The sequence below is a fragment of the Triticum aestivum genome, chromosome 7A, assembly GCF_018294505.1.
Source record: "Triticum aestivum cultivar Chinese Spring chromosome 7A, IWGSC CS RefSeq v2.1, whole genome shotgun sequence".
In the NCBI taxonomy this organism is placed as follows: domain Eukaryota; kingdom Viridiplantae; phylum Streptophyta; class Magnoliopsida; order Poales; family Poaceae; genus Triticum; species Triticum aestivum.
In genome coordinates, this window is record NC_057812.1 from 700,662,590 (window position 1) to 700,683,125 (window position 20,536).

Below are 20,536 nucleotides of genomic sequence, written 5' to 3' on the forward strand. Positions count from 1 at the left end.
GGGTTTATAAACCAGTGCGGCTGCCCTTCGCCCGGCGAGGTGGGAGTAAACTTTGGGGTGGCAGCGCGAGGCCTTTAGTACCGGTTGATGGCTCCAACCGATACTAAAGACCACCCTTTAATACCGGTTGGAACCACCAACCGGTACTAAAGGCCTACTCTTCCCGCCTCTTGGCCTAGCCAAAGTTGGCCTTTAGTACCAGTTCGTGGCTCCAACCAGTACTAAAGGCCTCTCCTATATATACAACACTTATGAAAATTCAGTTAGATCTCCCCACTTCTTTCGTCCAACCACTCGCGCGCCGCTCGAACCCGTCCTCGCCGCCCGTCGCCCGTCGTCCGTCATCGTCGTCGCTGTCCCCGCCGCCGCCCGTCGTCGTCGCCGTCTCGCGCCACCGCCTCGAACGTCGCGCGCCGCCGTCCGTCCTCGTCCCGCCGCGGTCCCGTACGTCTCTCGCTCTCGCGTATACCCGCCGCGCCGCCATCCGTCGTCGTCGCACCCGGCCCGTATGGCGGCGCCCCCGCCCATATGTACGCCGCCGCCCTCGCCCCGTACGCCGGCGCCCCCGCTCGTACGTACGGGGCAGCGGCGTACGATGCCACACACATACACACACATGCATATATATACATACACACAGACATACACACACACATTTTTTTTACTTATTTTCTGTTTTTTAGAAAAGTTAATTAGATAATCGAATGTTTGATTAATGTCGAATGTTAGATGAATTAGCTAGATAGAAAATTGTCGAACTAGAGATTTGAACTAGTTGAATAATTAATATAACTAGTTTATTTTTAGTAAGAAAATTATCGAATTAGTTTATTTAGGTATATGAGATTTGAACTAGTTCAATAATTAATATAACTAGTTTATTTTTAGTAAGAAAATTTAGGTATCTGATATTTGATGATCTAATTAAAATATTATTTGTTAATGAGTTTTTCTGTTTATTTAATTTTTTTATATATTTTGAGTTTATATAAATGTTAGATTAATGTCGAATGTTAGATGAATTAGATAGAAAAGTTAAATATATAATAATGTCAATTGTTAGAGATGAATATAGTTAGATATATTAATGTCAAATGTTAGATGAATATATATTTGGCTAGATATTGATTAATGTTAGATAGTAATAGGTGTTTAATGTTTCACCTATATGAACATAGGAAATGTCATCTGACGACGAAAAAATTTTCATTATGTGTGAACACTGTGAAGACCAGCGCGGCATGTGCGACAGAAATTTCCTTGTTGATGGTAGGCGCTTCAGTATCAAGCTGGATGAGACATTCGAAGTTGATACAGTAAGTCACTTTGGCAATTATTATTTAAATACAAAACTTATGCTTCATTTGCTTTAACTTATAAATTTAAATTTTCACTATTCTACTAGCGCATCCCCTGCCATGCAAGAATTTTTGTCTTGGATAAGATAGGTTTTAGTGCTATAAATGATATGGAGGTAAAAAGAGTTTACTTGAAGACGAAGCATGGGTATACTTTCAACGTCAAATTATATAATGGAGACATATACACCTATTTTGAATGCAAAACTTGGCGAGCACTATGCAAGGCTTATGCATTCGAGCCCGGTATGGTTGTCACCTTTGATATTCGTCCGGAAGATGATATTGAAGGTAATATAGACATCTGGGTCGATGTGCAAACACCTCCAGTTCTACCATTATGTGAGTTTTTCTCAACCATGCATGCATATGTTTATGTCTTTGATACAGTTTATTCAAAAATAGTTGACAACTAATTTGTATTGTCAGCTTATTTCGGTTCAAGCAAACATGTTCGGCGCTTGGTAGACAGGACCTACTACTGCCCCGGGGCTCAACTAAACTATGAGGAGATAAGTCATTATGTTTCATGGCTTGAGGATCTTAATACTGTCAAGACAAATTTTTTTCCTGAACTTAGAAATGTTAGTACTCAAAACGTGCGACCAATAGTGATCGTATTGAACTACGGTCACATCTATAATCGAAAAATGGTAAGATTTTAACTATTTGTCCTTAATTAGTGCATCTTTTGCATACATTATTTTTGAAGCTAAACTTTCATTGCTTACTATATTAATTACTATACGATGTTCTTCAACAGGGACTTCCGATGACAGTTGTGCCTCAGTGGATCGAGACTAAAGGTGACATGTCAATGGTTAGCTTACGGCCAAGATATCCTACATTGCACATGAGTGCATTCAGGATTTCTGAAAGCGGAGAATGCTTAATAATGAAAGATTGGAGCAAAATTGTTAACGATCGCAGAGAAGTACTAGGGGGCAGCAAGGAGAAGCGCAACCCAAGATTAGGAGACAGATTCATCTGCATGCTCCAGTATGATGAATCAGGAGAGCTATACATGTTCTATGCTATTCTACCTGAGAGGGAGCAGCAGTAGTTCATGCTCTTAATTAGTGTCTCATGTCCGTGTCCCGAACTTCGATGTTGGTGATGATTATGTTGAACTCGATGATATCTTTGCTTCTGTTAGAAAGTGAATGTTTCCTCTTTAAGCTAACCAGTGTTGGTGATGATTAGATAGCTAGCGGTAATGACTATGATGATTAAATAGTAGTAATTAGACAACTACGATGATTTTTAGCTAGCTAGAGTTTATTTATTTATTAATATGCGATGATGATGATGATGATGATGATGATGACTACAACTCATTATAACGTAAAACAATCCTAAATTAAATTGATAACACAAATTTAATTGAAAAATACAAAATAAAACAAAAACCCACAAACATTTAGTACCGGTTGGTGTTACCAACCGCTACTAAAGGGCTCCCGGCCCCCGGAGATGGCTCGTGCCACGTGGTTTCCCTTTAGCACCGGTTCGTGTTGAACCGGTACTAAAGGGAGGAGGCCTTTAGTGACCACACTTTAGTACCGGTTATGGAACCGGCACTAAAGGGCCTTACGAACCGGTGCTATTGTCCGGTTCTGCACTAGTGCAAGCCGGATACAAATAAAAATGTTTCACATAGTTTTGCAAACGAATAAAAGAAGATACATTTATTGGTTGCCAAAATGAGCCCACATATGCTCAACCAAATCATTTTGCAGTTGCACGTGAGTTTCGCAATCACGCATGTCTTCATGAAATTGGGTGAACTGTTCAAATGTTGCCGCTACTCCATGCTCAGGCACAACATTCTCACTCTGAAATTGAAACCCTTGATTGTACAGACATTCCGGGCGCTCTTCTTCTACGATCATATTGTGAATGATCACACAAGCAGTCATCACCTCCCACAGTTTCTGTGTGCTCCAGGTATTAGCAGGATACCGAACGTGGTCCAGGTATCTGTAGTGCATTTCTGATAAGAGGAGAAACCGATCTTGCTGACGGCATCCTCTTTGCACTCAAAATAGTTATCATAGCCGACCACCTCCTCTCTAATACGGTCGAAAATATGCCTACTCATACGGAAACGGCGGCGGAATTTTTGATGTTTCAATAACGGATTTGTTGTACCAAAGTAGTCCTTCCAAAGAAGGAAATGCCCGCTCTCTTGGTTGCGATTCAAAGCCGGAAGGTGGCCCAGAATGGAGCCATGAAACAACGGGTGCTGACTGTTGAGGTGGTGATGGACCAACACGGCAGCCAATATCTCCTCCTCGTCGTCGGACGACAAATTATCGAAGTCGCAAAGGAAATTGTGGAAAAAGAACTCATCGGCGGAGTCCATTTTCGTACCTTGGCAAACTGTCGAACAGCTTGCCGGCGTCGAAGAAGGAGACGGTCGGCGAGGGGAGTCGCGGCGTGCAAGGACCAACTAGCTGCCCTGCCGACGTCCGACGAGTGGGCCGGCGTCCGACGAGTGTGCCGGTGAGGATCTGGCCGGGGCGACGAGGCGACATCTTGGTCGCGGGTGGCTGTGCGGTTGGGGGAGCGGCGGTGGGAAGCAGTTTGCTCCCCGGCGGCAAGACGGCGGTGGCGGGGCGACAGGGGGAGTGAGCGGTGTTGCTGGGCGGATGTGGAGGCGGCGGCAGCTGGCAGTCGCCGGCAAAAAAAAGCGACGGCGTCGGCGACGAAGGAGGCGGGCGAGGGTTGTTGTTGGCTGGGGGGTGGGGGAGGCCAATGAGCCACTGACCAGCGGGCCCGGGGAGAGGAGAAGGCGAGCATTCGCGCATCCGTCTCGTATCTGCGCCGACGCAAATCCGGCTCAAAAATGGGCCGGGAATGGGTCGCCCGCGGATGAAAAGCGGACGCGCGTCCGTTTAGATCGGCACGTTGGGCCAATTTTTCTGTCCGCGCTGACCCAAATGGACGGTAGCGGACGAAATAGGTCACCCCATTGGAGTTGCTCTTAGGGGTCACAAATATAATTTGGTAAGCACAAGTGGTAAAATCCAGGCGAGGCGTTGGCTGGGACCGACAAGATACTTATATACTCCCTTCGTTTCTAAATATAAATCTTTTTAGACATTCCAATACTGACTACATATGGAGTAAAATAAATGAATCTACACTCTAAGATATGTTTATATATATCCATATGTAATTCTTATTGAAATATCTAAAAAAACTTATATTTACGAACGGAGGGAGTATATCCCAACGAAGGCACGTAGTGGGACTGCAACCCAGTCCTTGCGCCACCTTTAGCCAGGACCTTATATGGACTCACCAGCCACGATGTTGTTGGCCAATGGTGCATTAGAGCTGGGTCAAGATCGATCATCACATTACTCTCTTTGTGTGATGGAATCCACATTCATGTGTGTTGCATGTACGTGTACATACTGTGTTTGTTTACAGGTGATCGATGCAAAAAGGCACTAACAAAACGAGAGATTGATGCGATGACGCATGATAGATTGACAGCCAAAGCAAGCAGGCATGCATGACCGGTGCCCAAATATACATCTTTCGGTTAATTCAGGTAAAGTGCATGCATGCATATACATACCTTATCAATGAGAACATCTGGCTAGGCAGGCCAGCTATATATATGGCTTCTTCTTTTTTGCGGGGATATATATGGCTTCTTGTTCCGCTGCTGCTATATACTCCTTCCGTTTGAACTAAATCAGGGAAACTTAATATGGAACGGGCGGAGTATATAGGGCGGAGAGAACCAACCTAGTTAGCCAGCCAGCCCAAAGGAATCTGTCACGAACAAGCTCGTGTGTCACCAACAAGTGGCCAAATTAACTAGTGTGGGAGATCGGAGCAAACCAAACCACAATCACATCTAAAGCCCGTGGAGTGAGTTGGTGGTACATGTACCAAAATATGGTTATACTCGGATGGCAAACCTGGCTCTTGATTAAGAAATGTTGTGGCACTACCAGAAATTATCTAGTTGTCGACGGCCTCATCTATGCCGACGGCGCCCGTCGGCATAAATGGACATATGCCGACGGCCAAGGGCAGGCCGTAGGCGTAGAATAGCCGTCGGCATATGTGTATCTATGCCGACGGGGGCCGTCGGCATATTACGGCCGTCGGGACAGCTCGCGGTACGCCTACGGGGACCGTCGGCATAGAAGAGGCCGTCGGCATAGAAAGGGCCCACCTACCCGATTAGCGGCGACCGTTTGACGGCGTCAAAACTACGTCGACGGGGGATAACGGCGGTCGTCGGCATAGAATTGCTAACATCACCGATCCGCGCCGTCGACACGTCATCGATCCAAGGGAGTGAGGGCCTGCGGTGTGGCAGAGATATGCCGACGGCATAGCCGTCAGCATAGTCCTAGCCCATGCTATCTGCCACGTCATCAATCCGCGTGCAATGCCATGTCATCGAGCCGTGGGATCGTAGCTCCGTGTGCGCAGCTATGCCGACGGCCTTGCCGTCGGCATACCTTTATTTTTTTTATTTTTAGTTTATATATTTATTATTTTGTATTTTTCACAACATAAATGTGCCTTATCTAAACAAAAAACATGCCCCGATGGTATATCGATTGCCCCCCTCACGGACGTCACTGCCGCTGTGTCATAGAGGGGGGAAACGATCGACATGGAGGGAATCTGGTTAGAGGGGGGATTCGGGGTGGCCTTCGGGGTGTAACTATGCTACCGAAACGCATGGGTCCCGATGCATGTGTGAAAGTGTTCTGGCATGCGTAGACGCCCGTCTTGGGGCTCCATGGTGTGGCCCCCTCCACGGAAGGCAGAGCCGCCGTCACTTGGAGGGGGTAAGGTGCGGGTGGGTGGAACCGGAGGGAATCTAGTGTTGGGTTGGGTCCAAACCGTGTTCGGGGATGTTGCTATGGGCTGACCTATCGCAACCAGGCGGAAGAGTCCACCGGTCAAAGCCCGCCCGACGAAAGTCAAAGGGCTAGATCTACTCGTCAACTAGGATTCGGGGTGGCCTTCGGGGTGTAGCTATGCCACCGAAACATTGCACGGGTCCCGATGCATGTGTGAAAGTGTTCTGGCATGCGTAGACGCCCGTCTTGGGGCTCCATGGTGTGGCCCCCTCCACGGAAGGCAGAGCCGCCGTCACTTGGAGGGGGGATGGTGCGGGTGCGGTGGAACCGGAGGGAATCTAGTGTTGGGTTGGGTCCAAACCGTGTTCGGGGATGTTGCTATGGGCTGACCTATCGCAACCAGGTGGAAGAGTCCACCGGTCAAAGCCCATCCGGCGAAAGTCAAAGGGCTAGATCTACTGGTCAACTGGGATTCGGGGTGGCCTTCGGGGTGTAGTTATGCCACCGAAACATCGCATGGGTCGCGATGCATGTGTGAAAGTGTTCTGGCATGCGTAGACACCCGTCTTGGGGCTCCGTGGTGTGGCCCCCCTCCACGGAAGGTAGAGCAGCCGTTAGTTAGAGGGGGGATGGTGCGGGTGCGGTGGAACCGGAGGGAATCTAGTGTTGGGTTGGGTCCAGACTGTGTTCGGGGATGTTCCTATGGGCTGACCTATCGCAACCAGGTGGAAGAGTCCACCAGTCAAAGCCCGTTCGACGAAAGTCAATGGGCTAGATCTACTGGTCAACTGGGATTCGGGGTGGCCTTCGGGATATAGCTATGCCACCGAAACATCGCACGGATCCCGATGCATGTGTGAAAGTGTTCTGGCATGTGTAGACGCCCGTCTTGGGGCTCCGTGGTGTGGCCCCCCTTTCAGGAGCAACAATCTGTAAGTATTTTCCCTCTTATCTTCATTTCTCACTTCATTTTCCGCATTTAGTAGTTTTATAAGTTCCATCATGTCATACCATAGGCCTACATGGAGTACACGCGCCAGGAGACCATGGCGTGGCATCAGAGGCTTTATGAACACCAAGTGCAGAGGGATAGCCAGATGCAGTAGGCTTTTCAGGATATGGCGGCTGGCAGGTGTCCTCGGTTCCCTCCAGCACAACCAGTGCTGATGAGCTTTGAGGAGTTTGTGGCACAGAACGCTGGCCTCTCGCCGGTTAGTTCATCCCCAATCTATTCACCCAAAGCATGTCATGCCTTTCAACACAGTCATATATCCCGTGCATATGTCTTTTCAACATCCAGGGAACATGTGGATCTACCATTGGCAGCGGTCTTCGCAGCACTCCGGAGACACGGAGCCCGACCACTCCGATCCACGGAGGCAGAGGCGGAGGCGGTCTTGGCGGTAGCGTTGCCGCTAGCACTGACGACCTGGGCTTTGGCCGTCTTCGCGGTGACGACCTCCGCGGTGCTCGATGATCCTTGTGTGGTGATGATGCTTGAGATGACTTGTGTGTGGTGATGATCATTTAGATGACTTGTGTGCTTCTCTATATGCTTGTGTTGGTTGTGATGATGTTCATTTAGAGACTTGTGTGTGATGATGCTTATGCATATATTGTTGTGATGGTGCCGGATGATATCCCGTTGTGTTTTATATGTCTATCTCATCATATATATCTGCTGATATGTGCTGCTATTTGAGTTGAATTGATCTGAAAACAAACAGAAAAAAGAAAAAAAAAGCAAAAGCAAACTATGCCGACGGCTAGGCCGTCGGCATAGGGCTAGCGTGAGCTCCCAGTAGCTGACACGTTGGCGCCTATGCCGACGGCCTAGCCGTCGGCTTAGTTTAAAAATTGTGCCGACGGCCAAGCCGTCGGCATAGGCGCCCACGTGTCAGCTACTGGGAGCTCTGTATGAAGGACTATGCCGACGGCCTGGCCGTCGGCTTGGTTTCAAATTATGCCGAAGGCCCGACCGTCGGCATAGACCTGGTCCTAGAGCAGCGGCTGGTCGCCACGTGGCACCCCTATGCCGACGGTCTAGCCGTCGACATAGGTTTTGACTAAGCCGACAGCTAGGCCGTCGGCATAGGGGTGCCACGGGGCGATCAGTCATTGGGCAGACTTGACGGCGACCGCCGTTAGGCGTGATAGTTGCCGACGGCCGAGGCCGTCGGCATAGATGTACGGCCCCCGTCGGCGTATCATATATGCCGACGGCTTTTCTAAGCCGACGGCCTCCCTGGCTGTGCCGACGCATATGTTGCCGACGGCCCTATGCCGACGGGGGCCGTCGGCATAGGTCTACCCCGACGGGACTCAGGCCTATGCCGACAGCCGTCGGCCAGGGGGGCGATTCCGGTAGTGTGGTGGACGTCTAAACGTAGTTGATGAAGCTTAATCAACAAGTGCAGGATCTGGTTTGAAGAAATATTGCTCGATTACTTTATTATGTATGTTGACAACTTCGTATTATTATACATCATAGTCTCACTGACCAATGTTAAGATTTACTGGGTATGAAAACGGATGCTTCATGTGATTATCTCAAAAGGTAACAAAGAGTAGTATTCTCACTAAGTTCAACAAAACTGCCTGTATGACCAAGCAGACGTGATTTTTTTCCTCGCTTCCATCGGTTTTTCTTCTTGTTATTCTATTTTATACTTTCCTCTTTTCATATTTATTTAATCATGAAGCGTCCCGAATAACAAAACATCGTGAACATTTTCAAATTCAAGAAAAAATTTCTAAAACGCATGTTTTCTCTAAAATACACAACTTTTTTTAAGAAAGAAAAGAACCATTTATGGAAAGAACAGAAATATTTTTTTAAATTTCGTCAACATTTTTTAATAATTTGAACATTTAATTTTTGTTGAATGTTTCCAAAAATTCACGCACATTATTAAAATATATTTAAAAAATTTCGTTCTTATATACATAGATTATAAGTCTATCCAAAATTGGGAAGCAGGTTTTTCCATGATTACATCAGGTGGAATATTGGAAGAGAAAAAAGAAAGGACCGAAATTTAGCAACGAACTGGGCCAGTCAACAACACGAGTCTTGTACGATTTTCTACTATATATATGTTGCGCTTAGCCAAAGATAGGAGGACTATGCAGCACGTCATGCACGGTGCTAGGGTTCTATCCCGATAACACCTATTTGAGGTTGTGTAGGTCGAATTGGTTGGCAAGCGCACAAGGCCGCTACTCATGGGCTGACATAGTCGAGCGTTGTTGCATTGTGCACGTTACCGAGCAATACCTCTGGTCTTTCAGCTAATTTTTTCTTCAGTTTTGTTTATTTTTAAAAGCAAAAATTAAAGTTTTTTAATGTGCATGGACCTAAAACTGGTTCTTGATTTTTTTAAAACATAATGTAATTTCTAAATTTCATAAATATAAAAAGGCTCTTAACTAAAAAAATCGCAAATTTTAGAAAATGTTCATGGATTTATAATGTTTAAGGATTTAAAAAGGTTAATAAATCATATAGAATATTCATGTACTAAAAAATTATTCACGGATTTTATAATATTAGTGAATTTAAGAAATAGAAGGGGAGTAAAAAGGAAAATGGAAACCGAAAGACCAAAAAATGAAACCACAAAACCAAAAAAAGAGAAAAAAATTGAGACAATCCACAAAAAATGTGCATTCCCACTCAACAAATAGTCAAACATGTGGTTTAATACTTGGTGGGTTGAGGGTACCATCACCGCCTGTCCCATTTTCACTTATCTCTCCAACTGTTACATGAGAGATGAGAGGCACTCATTTCTTCGCCCACCCATCCCAACGAGATCCCTCTTCGTCTGCTACCTCTCTCCATGTGCTACCTGTTCGCCCTAGAAAAGACTCACCAACCGTGGCTGCCCAAGCTCCATAGGCCTCCCACCTTTTGCTACTCCAACAGTCGCCCTCCCATCCCACACCCACTTGTGTTGTCATGTGTCGATCCAGTGGTCTTCCCGTATGGCTTCTATAAGCTTCTTCAAGGCTTGGTCGAAAATGGTGATGTCGCCTTGGTCAACGAGGAGATGCGAGCTGATGCTCCAACCCAAGACGCACAGGTAGACACCTTCCGATGCAAGGCGGGGCATCGATGTAGCAAGCTTGCCCTACACTCACCTCGTGATGTCGTCACTATGCTCACCCGAGAGAAACACAATTGTTGGTACGTCACCGTCGGCGCCAGTGTTGCAAGCCTGGGCGCCACTTGCTCATAGCGCTGCTGCAGCCTAGACACCAGTGCTTAAAGAGCCTTGAACAGTGCTGCAGGAACACTGGCGTGCACTACTACGAGAATGGTATAGCTACAGCATGCAGCGGCGGCGATGCTACCATCGGATGCTGCTGCAAGCTTGCCACCAAGAGTGCCACACCCCTGCAAACATGGGAACCAATGATGCTGTGACGACCGGCGTCGGCCATGCTACAAGGGGCACCGGGGGTTTCCAATTGGGTGTTGTGGCCAATGCTACTGGAGTCACCGGTGTTACGGACGATGCTGCGGGAGGTCACCGGTGTTGTTTCAATGCCGGTGCGGCGGGAGCAGTCGCCGATGATGTGGTCGGTGCTGTGGGAGCACCGTCGATATTGCAAAGACGCAGACTATTCGATTCATCAGTCGTGCTGCGATAGGGAGAACGAAGCAAACTGTATGTTGTGTGTGCCGCGGTCCTTCGATAGGGAGAAACAAAACAAAGTCTCTCTCTTGCCTATCTCTTGCACTGGCCCATCCAATGGCTAGGCATGTTGAGATCCGGGTAGATCGATCGGACAGATGGCCAGCCGACTGATTAAAGCGACTGATTACGCGTCCTTGTAGGGTCAGCACGTCCTAACCATCAAACAGTTAGTTGGTTCTTTTCTTAGAGGAATTTTTGTAGGTCGATGATCACATTAGTTTGTTTCGTTTCATGGTATACACGCATTCGTGCGTGTTGTATGTCTGTTATACACGGCGGCCAGCAACATGCTTTGTTCGTTTACTGGAGACAGATTCAAAAGTGCACCGAGGGAAGAAAGAAAATGAGAGACCAATGAGATGCATGACAGGCAAAACAAGCAGGAGACATGCATGACCAATCCTCATATGTACTGCATTCGCTCAATTGGGTAAAGCATGCCCGGCTAGATAACCAGCTGACCATCCCTTCCACCCGCAGTATATATAAGTAATTAAGTATGGTGTGTTGTTCTATTAACTCACCATCCACATCAGAGAAACAATCTAGTTACCTTCCCTTGAAGCTCGTGTGGTATGGCCCATGGGCAATAGGTGCTCAAATTAACCTGAGCGTAGGACATTGGAGCAAACCAAACAACAATCTCATCTCACCTTCGTGCAAGAGAGAATTTGTACCTGTACCGAAATGTAGTCATACTTTAGATCGACCATCAATGCGAACCAAGCTATGTTTGAATGTCAAATCAGATGTGTACCCTACCAGTGCATGTGTATTTTGGGTTGAGGACACCAGCAAGAGAAACTAACTGACTCATAACCTATCAAGGAACGGAAATATTATTCAGTTTAGTCTTTCACTGGTGGTTTACACATCTCAGTCCCCCCCAAAAAAAAACATATGTCGACATGCATGTTAGGATTGTCTATCGGGCTAACTAACTGTAGGCATTGCCACAGGGGCCATCATCTTTGCCTCTTGCCTTCACCTCCTGATGTGTACCTCCGCGTTGGAGGCTGAGACGGCTGCATGCATGGAGGGTGTTAGCCTTGCTCTAGAGTGGAGCGAACACCCCTTCATGGTGGAGACAGACAGCCTTGTGTTGGCCAATATGCTCTCTGAAGTTGAGATGAACAGATCACCTGTAGCTGCATATGTTGGTGAGATCAAAAGGCTCCTTGGGCATGGTAGGGAGTTTCCTATAGCGCATTTCTTTAGAGATGGGATCAAGGTTGCCCATTGTTTAGTATAAGGATTATTAGGAAGTATAGGATAGACTAGGATTTGGTCCTACCTTGTCTTGTACTTCAAGTTGGTCTTTGTACTCCTATATATACGCTCACGAGGCTCAAGCAATACAACGAACTATTTCACCAAATCCCTTTCTTCCTACTAACATGGTATCTATCGCAAGTCGATTCTAAACCCTAGCCGCCGCCGCTTCCGTACCTAGGGTTCGTTCACCGGTCGTGTTGACCGGCTGCCCTAGAGAGTCTTTTTGCCGAGCCTTGTTCCAGGCGAAATTGGCAACCTATGCCAGAACGATTGTAATGCCTCTTCTTAATTAATGGATTTATCCATTCACAAAAAAAAAAGATTAACTAGTGTGGGAGATTGGAACAAACCAAACTTCAGTCACCGATATAATTTGGGAGGCTAGGAAAACAAACCAAAAGTATTTTATAACTGAACATCCACCAATATAAATTTTTGGGAGACTAGGAAATAGAGAAAACATAGCTGTTATTTATTAAAAATATGCATTATGGGGTCACCGATATAATTTGCAAAGCACAAGTCAAAAAATCCGGGCAGGCAGTGGCTATGACCGACAAGCATACTTATCCCAACAAAGGACCGTACCGCACCTACAACCAGGACCTCGATATGGACTCAAGTTTTATGCCAAGCGTGCATCAGATCTGAATCCAAGATTGATCATCACGTTACCTTCTTTGTCTGATGGAACCCACATGCATGTGTGGTTCATGTACGTGTGGGCTAGAGACACACAAGGTCATAGGTCATTTTTCAGACACACAAGGGCCTGAGACAAGGTGATCTAATGTCTTCTATTCTGTTCAACATTGTGGTTGACATGTTGGCAATTCTGATAGGAAGGGCAAAGGAGGCCGGTCAGGTGGGTGCCTTCGTGCCTCATCTAGTTGATGGTGGTGTGTCCATCCTGCAGTACGTTGATGATACAATCATCTTTATGGAGCACGACTTGGCAAAAGCGAGAAATATGAAGCTGGTGTTATGCTTATTTGAACAATTGACCGGATTAAAGATCAATTTTCATAAAAGTGAGTTGTTCTGCTTTGATAGAGCCAATGAGGAACAAGAGGCCTATAGGCAATTGTTTGGATGCGAATTGGGGGCATTACCTTTCACGTACTTAGGTATACCCATTCACCATCGTAAGCTAAAAACCAGAGAATGGAAGTGCATCGAGGTTCGGTTTGAGAAAAAACTGAGTTCCTGGAAGGGCAAACTCATGTCATATGAAGGCCGACCGATTCTTATTAATTCGGTGCTCACGAGTATGCCTATGTCTCTCTTATCTTTCTTTGAAGTCCCAGTTGGTGTTAGGAAAAGGCTGGACTTCTATCGATCACGATTCTTCTGGCAGAGTGATGAACTAAAGAGAAAATACTGACTCGCCAAATGGGATATCATCTGTCGACCAAAGGACCAGGGGGGCCTTGGTATCGAGAATCTTGAAGTCAAGAACAGATGTCTTCTCAATAAGTGGTTGTATAAACTATCAGTTGAGACTGAGGCCACGTGAGCGCAGATTCTCCGTAGTAAGTATCTGCAGTCCAAGACATTGTCCCAGGCGACAGTGAGACCGACGGACTCGCCGTTTTGGAAGGGGCTTATGAGAGTCAAAGTTGTCTTCTTTAATAGAACAAAGCTTATAGTCGGTAATGGAAACATCACTTGCTTCTGGGAGGATATCTGGCTTGATGAAACGCCGTTGGCGCTTCAGTATCCGTCCCTGTATCGTATTGTTCAACGTTGTGATGCTCTTGTTGCAACGATTATGCAGTCCATTCCTCTCAATATTCAGTTTAGGAGGGCGCTTGTTGGTGACCGGTGGGAAGCATGGCTTCATTTGGTGAGTAGACTGATGGAGGTTCAGCTATCTCATCAGCCCGATCAGTTGTGTTGGAAGCTCACTAGGTCTGGAGAGTTCACAGTTAAGTCGATGTATATCGATGTCATTAACTCTAGTGTCATTCCTAGTTCCAAAGAGGTTTGGAAAGTCAAAGTTCCTTTGAAAATTAAAGTGTTTATGTGGTTTGTACATAAACAAGTCATTTTAACAAAGGATAATTTGGTTAAGCGCAACTGGACAGGATCTACTAGGTGTAGTTTTTGTGATCGGGATGAAACTTTCAAGCACCTCTTTTTTGACTGCCTGTTGGCAAGAGTTTTGTGGCACACGGTGCATATTGCCTTTAATATTACTCCTCCGAATCCGGTCAGTATGTTATTTGGAACGTGACTTGTTGGGATAGAGTCCGAAACAGCTAGACACATTCGTGTAGGAGTATGTGCTTTGTTGTGGGCAATTTGGAATTGCAGAAATGATTTGGTTTTTAACAGAACAACAAATATTCATTTTTTGTAGGTTTTATTTCGAGCTACTGCGCTGATCCGTATGTGGTCGTTACTCACTCTGACGGAGGCCAGAATGCGTTTGGTTACGGGATCTGTCCGGTGGAAGATGGTAGCGTGGGATATCTTCATCCGTTTTGGATGACGGTCATGTAATAGGATAGGCAATTAGTTTACCTATCTTTGTTATGCCAGCCGGTTGTGGCTTTTGGGCCTTTTGTTTCTTGGCGTTGTGGCTCTTTGTGAGCTTGTCGTTTTTTTGTTTTCAGACTATAAGACCTTGTTGAACTTCTTTATTTATATATAAATGTGGCCGTATACATCGTTCTGATGCAGAGGCCGGGGAGTCCCTCCTTTTCGGAAAAAAAACGTGTGGGCTAGATATACTTAGTTTGTTTACATGAGATTTATGCAAAATGGCACTGAGAAAATGAGAGACCGATGTGATGATTCATGACAGATTGACATGTGCAGAGCAAGGAGGCATGCATGACCGGTGCCCAAATGTAAAGCATTCGGTTATTTCAGGTAAAGTGCATGCATATACATACCTTATCAATGCGAACATCTGGCTAGGCAGGCTAACTATATGTACCGTTTGTTGTTCCACTGCTACTATATAAGGTATCACATGAGAGAACCAGCCTAGTTAGCCAGCCAGCCCTTGAAAACGGATCTGTCACGAACAAGCTCGTGTGTCACCAACAAGTGTCCAAATTAACTAGTGTGGGAGATTGGAGCAAACCAAACCTCAATCATCTAAAACCGGCGGAGTGTTGCCGTTGTACATGTACCAAAATGTAGTAATACGTGGATGGAAAACTTGGCTCGCATAAAAAATGTTGTGATGAATGTCTGAACTAAGTGGCTGAAGCATATTCAATCTAGGTGTAGGATGCGATTTGAAGATCTCTGTGCAAAACCAAAGGGATAGTTTTGAAACCGGTTAGATCTTCTGTTGAGCAGGGCAATATTTAATATTGTTCGGCAGTCCTTTAAACCAATTGACATTTGTCAAGTATTTATTAAATACATATTATGCAATAATCTTTGATTCCATAGTCGATTATGTTGATATGATTTGGCTGGAGGCTTTTGAAAGGGATGGCCAACACCGCTGTTAGTCGCAAAAGGAAAACGTTGCTCCTCTTTTTTAATGACTTCTTGAAAAATTCTCAGCTTCTGAAGATGACAAGCTCCTTATCTATGTTCAGATGCATCTACGAGTAGTTGATTCATAAGGTCATTGGGGATTAAACTGGAGCTCCTTTTACAATACTTTGCGATCGATGTCTAAGCGGGCAATCAACAGAATTGTCGGCCTCGGCAACAAGAATAAGCGAAAATTGCTTCTAAACTATATTAACTTCCCATTTCTCTAAAGGCCTAATGATTCAGAGAGAAAAGAAGACTCAGATTCTAAGGACAAAGGGACATATGTAATTCTGCTTATTTTTTGTCCCTCTGCCTGGCTACACACCTACTGCTGCTTTCCCAACAAGGTGGTAAGCCACCTACCAAAGATCCAGATCTGAATGGGAAATTAGGAATACCTAACTACTAGTAAAACAATAGGCCTAAGATGCAGTCTGATGTCCATGTCACTGAAAGCAATATAGTAAGGGCACAGCAGCAAAAGGAGAGATTTCGGTACCTTATTTGGTTTACTTGGAGCAGAGGATGTCCAGCTCATCGTCGTAATGGACAATCCCCTCAAGGGTCAACAAACTGAACTCCAAGCATGTTAGCTGCCATTGCAAGGCAAGTAGACAACAACCTTGTGACAGATCTGCACGTCAGGACCAAGAAAAACAGAGAGTTCGCTCAACCTGAAGCTAAATGCATTTATGGTTATTTGGTGTAATTGATTTTCAATTAATCACATCTGTTGAGTAGGCTTCTGCTGGTGCCAAATTGCCAAATCCATATATGAGTTCGACATGTATAAAACTGAATCTAAAAATTGAAAAGGGTCAAAAGTAGGACATATAAGAACACAAAAGTAAGTAGTCTGACAATAGTACTCGGTTACTTTATAATGTATGTTAACAGCTTCACATGACTGTATGTCATAGTCTCATGGACTGATGTTAAGATTTACTGGGTAAGAAACCAAATGCATCATGTGATTATTTTTGGACGTGTAAGAAAGAGTAATCTTCTCTTTGAAGTATATACCAAAATTGTACAGATATACATACCAGTCACTAAGTTAGAAGATTAAGAAAAAAGAACAAGACCTATGCTCAAAAAGATGAAGAACAGAGCACCTATTCTAAAAAGCAGAGCACCTATATCTCTCCTGCAGTCAAAGAGGAGTTCCTTCTACATTGTATCAATAGAGAACCTCAAGTAAAATCCTTCTACCTTGGGATGTATATACGTATATTATATCTCCACTTTGTTCTATCTATAAAGAATCTGAACTAAAATCCTTTATGTTGATATGTACTACAAATATATGGAAAAAGGTATATATGTTCATCCTTTGAGTGGCTCAAGCTGCACTTCCATCGATCCAGGCGAACTAGAGTCAATTTTACTGTCGAACCTATCAGACTGCAGAAGATCAACTGAATCATCTTCCTCAGTGTTCCCAAGCACAAATTTGTGCGTGAGGCCATCGGCGCCATCTCTTCTTCGCTTAACCTTCATGTACTCGAGGTAAGCCACCACCAATACAGCACTGACAACCCATACAACCAATCCACATGTAAGTCCCTTGATCGTCTTGCTGCCGTACCTGTGCCCAAGATGCTGCAACCCGGTGAAGAGTGCCGTGACAGCAGCTACCAGAGCAGCCCTCCCTGTGTAGGTATGCAGATATTCCCAGATGATCCTGTTTCTTGGCAGAATTTCACCATTCTCTGCTCTGTCTGGTCGAAGATAAGCATTTACCGGCTGCATACAAGTGAATGTAAATGCTATCGCGCCAATTTTAGCATGTGTGGATTTGAAAGAGAAACCCCGGAGCTCGGCGACGGCGAAGAGAACCCCCATGAACATGACAGCCAGGCCTGAGTACTGAAGATATGTGTGAGCCTGGAACCAGAGATCCCCCTTGACATGCTTCAGGTATCGCGCCGCCACGATTCCTCCTGGGAGCAACAATCCCCATGCCACAAACATCATGAACCCATGAACGGCGAGCACCGGCCGCAGATCCTCCACCGCCTCCGCCAAGCCGCTGAGCAGAAGGATCCGGACAGGACGGTTGCTGGTGACAGAGTGCATATTCTTCACACTCAATCGGCCAGATGACCACTGGGAGCCCATGGCCCAGATGACCTTCAGAGGTGTCGAGGGATCGATGATGTTCTTGCACTCCACCCTCCCACTGCACGAAGGCGTCAATGGACGGGTGAACTCGAATATGATCACGCCGTTCTCCGACCGGCACCTCTTGTAGGTGAGGTTCTCGTGCGTCTCGTGCACGCTCATGCCGTCCTTCCCGTCAATCCAGTACGAGTTGACATGTCCCGTGCCGTTGCCGTCGACCCACCCGACGTAGGCGTAGCTGTTCACCATTGCGCCGCCGAAGCCGATGGCGATGTACCCGCTCTTCTTCTCGCCGCGGGCGGCGATGTTGATGGAGTCGCCGGACAGAGTCCAGAAGAATGTCACCTGCTGATCGTCCAGCAGCACGCTGTTGTTGTACATGTCGCTGAGGCCGCCGTCGACCACCTGAATTTTCCACCCCATCTTGGGATCGTAGAGGGATTGGTAGTACACAAGGTCTGGCGTGTTCCGGTCTGGCAGCCAGACGAGCTCCGTCGGCGTCGCCGGCACGCCCTCCGCCGTTGGGTCGCCGGCGTAGATTACCTCCGAGGCATGCCGGGCCGTGGCGTTCCCGCCGACGGGGTCGGACGTGATGTACAGCGGCACGTCGTGCCCGGCCTCGACGGAGAAGGTGACCGGCACGCCGCGCTCCACCTTGAGCAGGGGCGCCTCCTTCTTGTTGATGTAGAGCACCTTTTGCGGGTTGGGCGGGTTGGGGTAGTGCAGCGCCGGCCCCGTGGTGACCACCAGCGGGGTCTGCCGCTCCGCCGTGATCCTGCCCTGGTCCTCCTTGTCCTCGGCGTCCAGCGGGCCGGGGCACCCGTTGGTCGCCGCTGACACGTTGAGCGTGAGGAACCCGTACGCCGTGCCCGCCGGCGCGCCGTGGTTCAGCGGCAGGTAGTACGGCCTCAGCAAGTCCGGCTGCCGGAGCAGCCCGATGGCCCAGATCACGGTCATCTCCCTCGTGGCGTTGACGGCCACGTCGTACCTCTTGTCGGGCGACGCCAGCGGGCGCGAGAAGCGCACGAAGGAGACGCCGTCGCGGCGGTGGCCGTAGACGAGCCTGGTGTTGTTGACGGACGCGTCGCCGGCGGCGCTGCCGTTGCGGCGGTCGTAGAACGTGTCCGGGCAGACGCCCTCGGCGCCGCCGTCGCCGCGGAGCAGGCACTCGCTGTACTTGGTGACGAAGTAGTCGTCGGCGAACGGGAGGCCCTCCTCGGTGAAGCCGGCAACCGCGACGTCAGCGCCGATCATGGAGACGTTGGTGGTGGACCTGCGGGGGTCCGCCCAGCCGAACGCCATGTAGTACTCGGACCCGACGGCGGCCTCGAGCCCGACGTCGATGGCGTTGGCCGCCTCGCGGAGCGTCCAGCGCACGCGCAGCCGCGGCGAGAGCTGCGCGCAGGAGGCGAACATGGTGGGCTCCTCGGTGGAGGACGTGCCCACGGCGGCTTTGGAGGGCTCGGAGGTGGTGTTGGAGGTGGCGAGGCGGACGAAGCCGAAGAGGGAGGAGGTGAGCGGGTCGAAGGCGGCGAGGACGGGGACGAGCGGCCAGGAGAGGCCCGGGAGGAGGCGGAAGACGAGGGACTCGGAGGCGAAGGTGCGGTTGAGCGGGTCGGGCGCGGCGGGGGAGCCGCGGGAGAGCGCGGCGAGGTCGGCGCCGTCGGCGCGCCACCAGCGCGCGTCGGCGGAGCCGGCCAGGAGATCCAGCGAGGAGACGCGGAAGGAGCAGCCGTCCAGCACGGCCACGCGGCCGCGCAGCTGGTGCTGCGACATGCGCAGGTCCGCCTCGTGGCCCGCCAGGCTCGTGTTCCTCCCGCACTCCGCCGACGCCGCGGCGGAGAGGGAGGGCGCGAGGAGGAGGAGGCAGGAGAGGCAGAGGAGGGCGCCGACGGGGGCGAGCGGCGCCATGGCGGTGGGGTCAGGGGGAGGCCGGTGGCATGGGAGCGATCGCGCGGCGCGGCGGGGGCGGCGGCGGGTTCGTCGGGGCGGGAGGAGCAGGGCGATCGTGCGGCCTCGGGGCGGACGGACGGACGGGCTCTGTCTTTGTCCGGCGCGCGGCTTTTCTGATGATGCGTGGCGGGGCCCGCGGCGTTGGTGCGAACGAACGTGCGTGGGTGCCGATGCTCTTTTGTTTCGGTGGTGCCAAGGAACGAACGTGCACGTCGCTGTTCTTTTGTATGGGAAGAAACGATGAAATTTCCTATAGACATTGTTTGTGTGTACACTCTTTTTGAAGGATTTTGAGGATAATGGCCAACTTTGATGGTGATCATAGAGGCTATAGTAGAACTCAAAAATATCCGGCAATGCGCTTTCAGTGAGATTAGACGTTCAGGTCGACGACGAGGCGCCTACGGCGACCTCGTAAATCTCAGGATGATATGCCGGCTCAGTCTTTCGGAGGTGCTCATACGGGTAGGGTGTAGTATGTGCGTTAATAGAGGTGAGTGTATGTGCGTATGTATGAGCGCTTGCGTCTGTGTAAAAAAAACGTCATCGGGGCATTGACATAGTTGTGAGATGGGGAGGCTCAAAGGGACCTTATTCATCCACCGACAGCGATGCGTGGCTGCGGGGAGGGTAACTTTTGGTCTATGGGTATATGTACAATATAAATAAAAAAATTAATAATCAAATAAAACTTCAAAAAAATTAATTTATTTTCTAAAATAAACTTGACATTCTATTGTACTTGTGAAAAAAAATTCCACAAAAAGAAAAACACCCA

General features: G+C 48.1%; 1 protein-coding gene across 1 annotated transcript; it reads right to left on the bottom strand.

Moving 5' to 3' along the window:
- Nucleotides 1-16,670: 16,670 nt before the first annotated feature.
- Nucleotides 16,671-19,859, bottom strand: LOC123149465 (cytochrome b561, DM13 and DOMON domain-containing protein At5g54830). Its single transcript, XM_044569115.1, has one exon. It carries the CDS (start codon nucleotides 19,714-19,716, stop codon nucleotides 17,008-17,010), a length of 2,709 nt encoding a protein of 902 aa, XP_044425050.1. The 5' UTR covers nucleotides 19,717-19,859; the 3' UTR covers nucleotides 16,671-17,007.
- Nucleotides 19,860-20,536: the final 677 nt, after the last annotated feature.

What these genes read in the sequence shown, in the direction of transcription:
- LOC123149465 (XM_044569115.1), bottom strand. Translation starts at nt 19,716, where the DNA reads ATGGCGCCGCTCGCCCCCGTCGGCGCCCTCCTCTGCCTCTCCTGCCTC.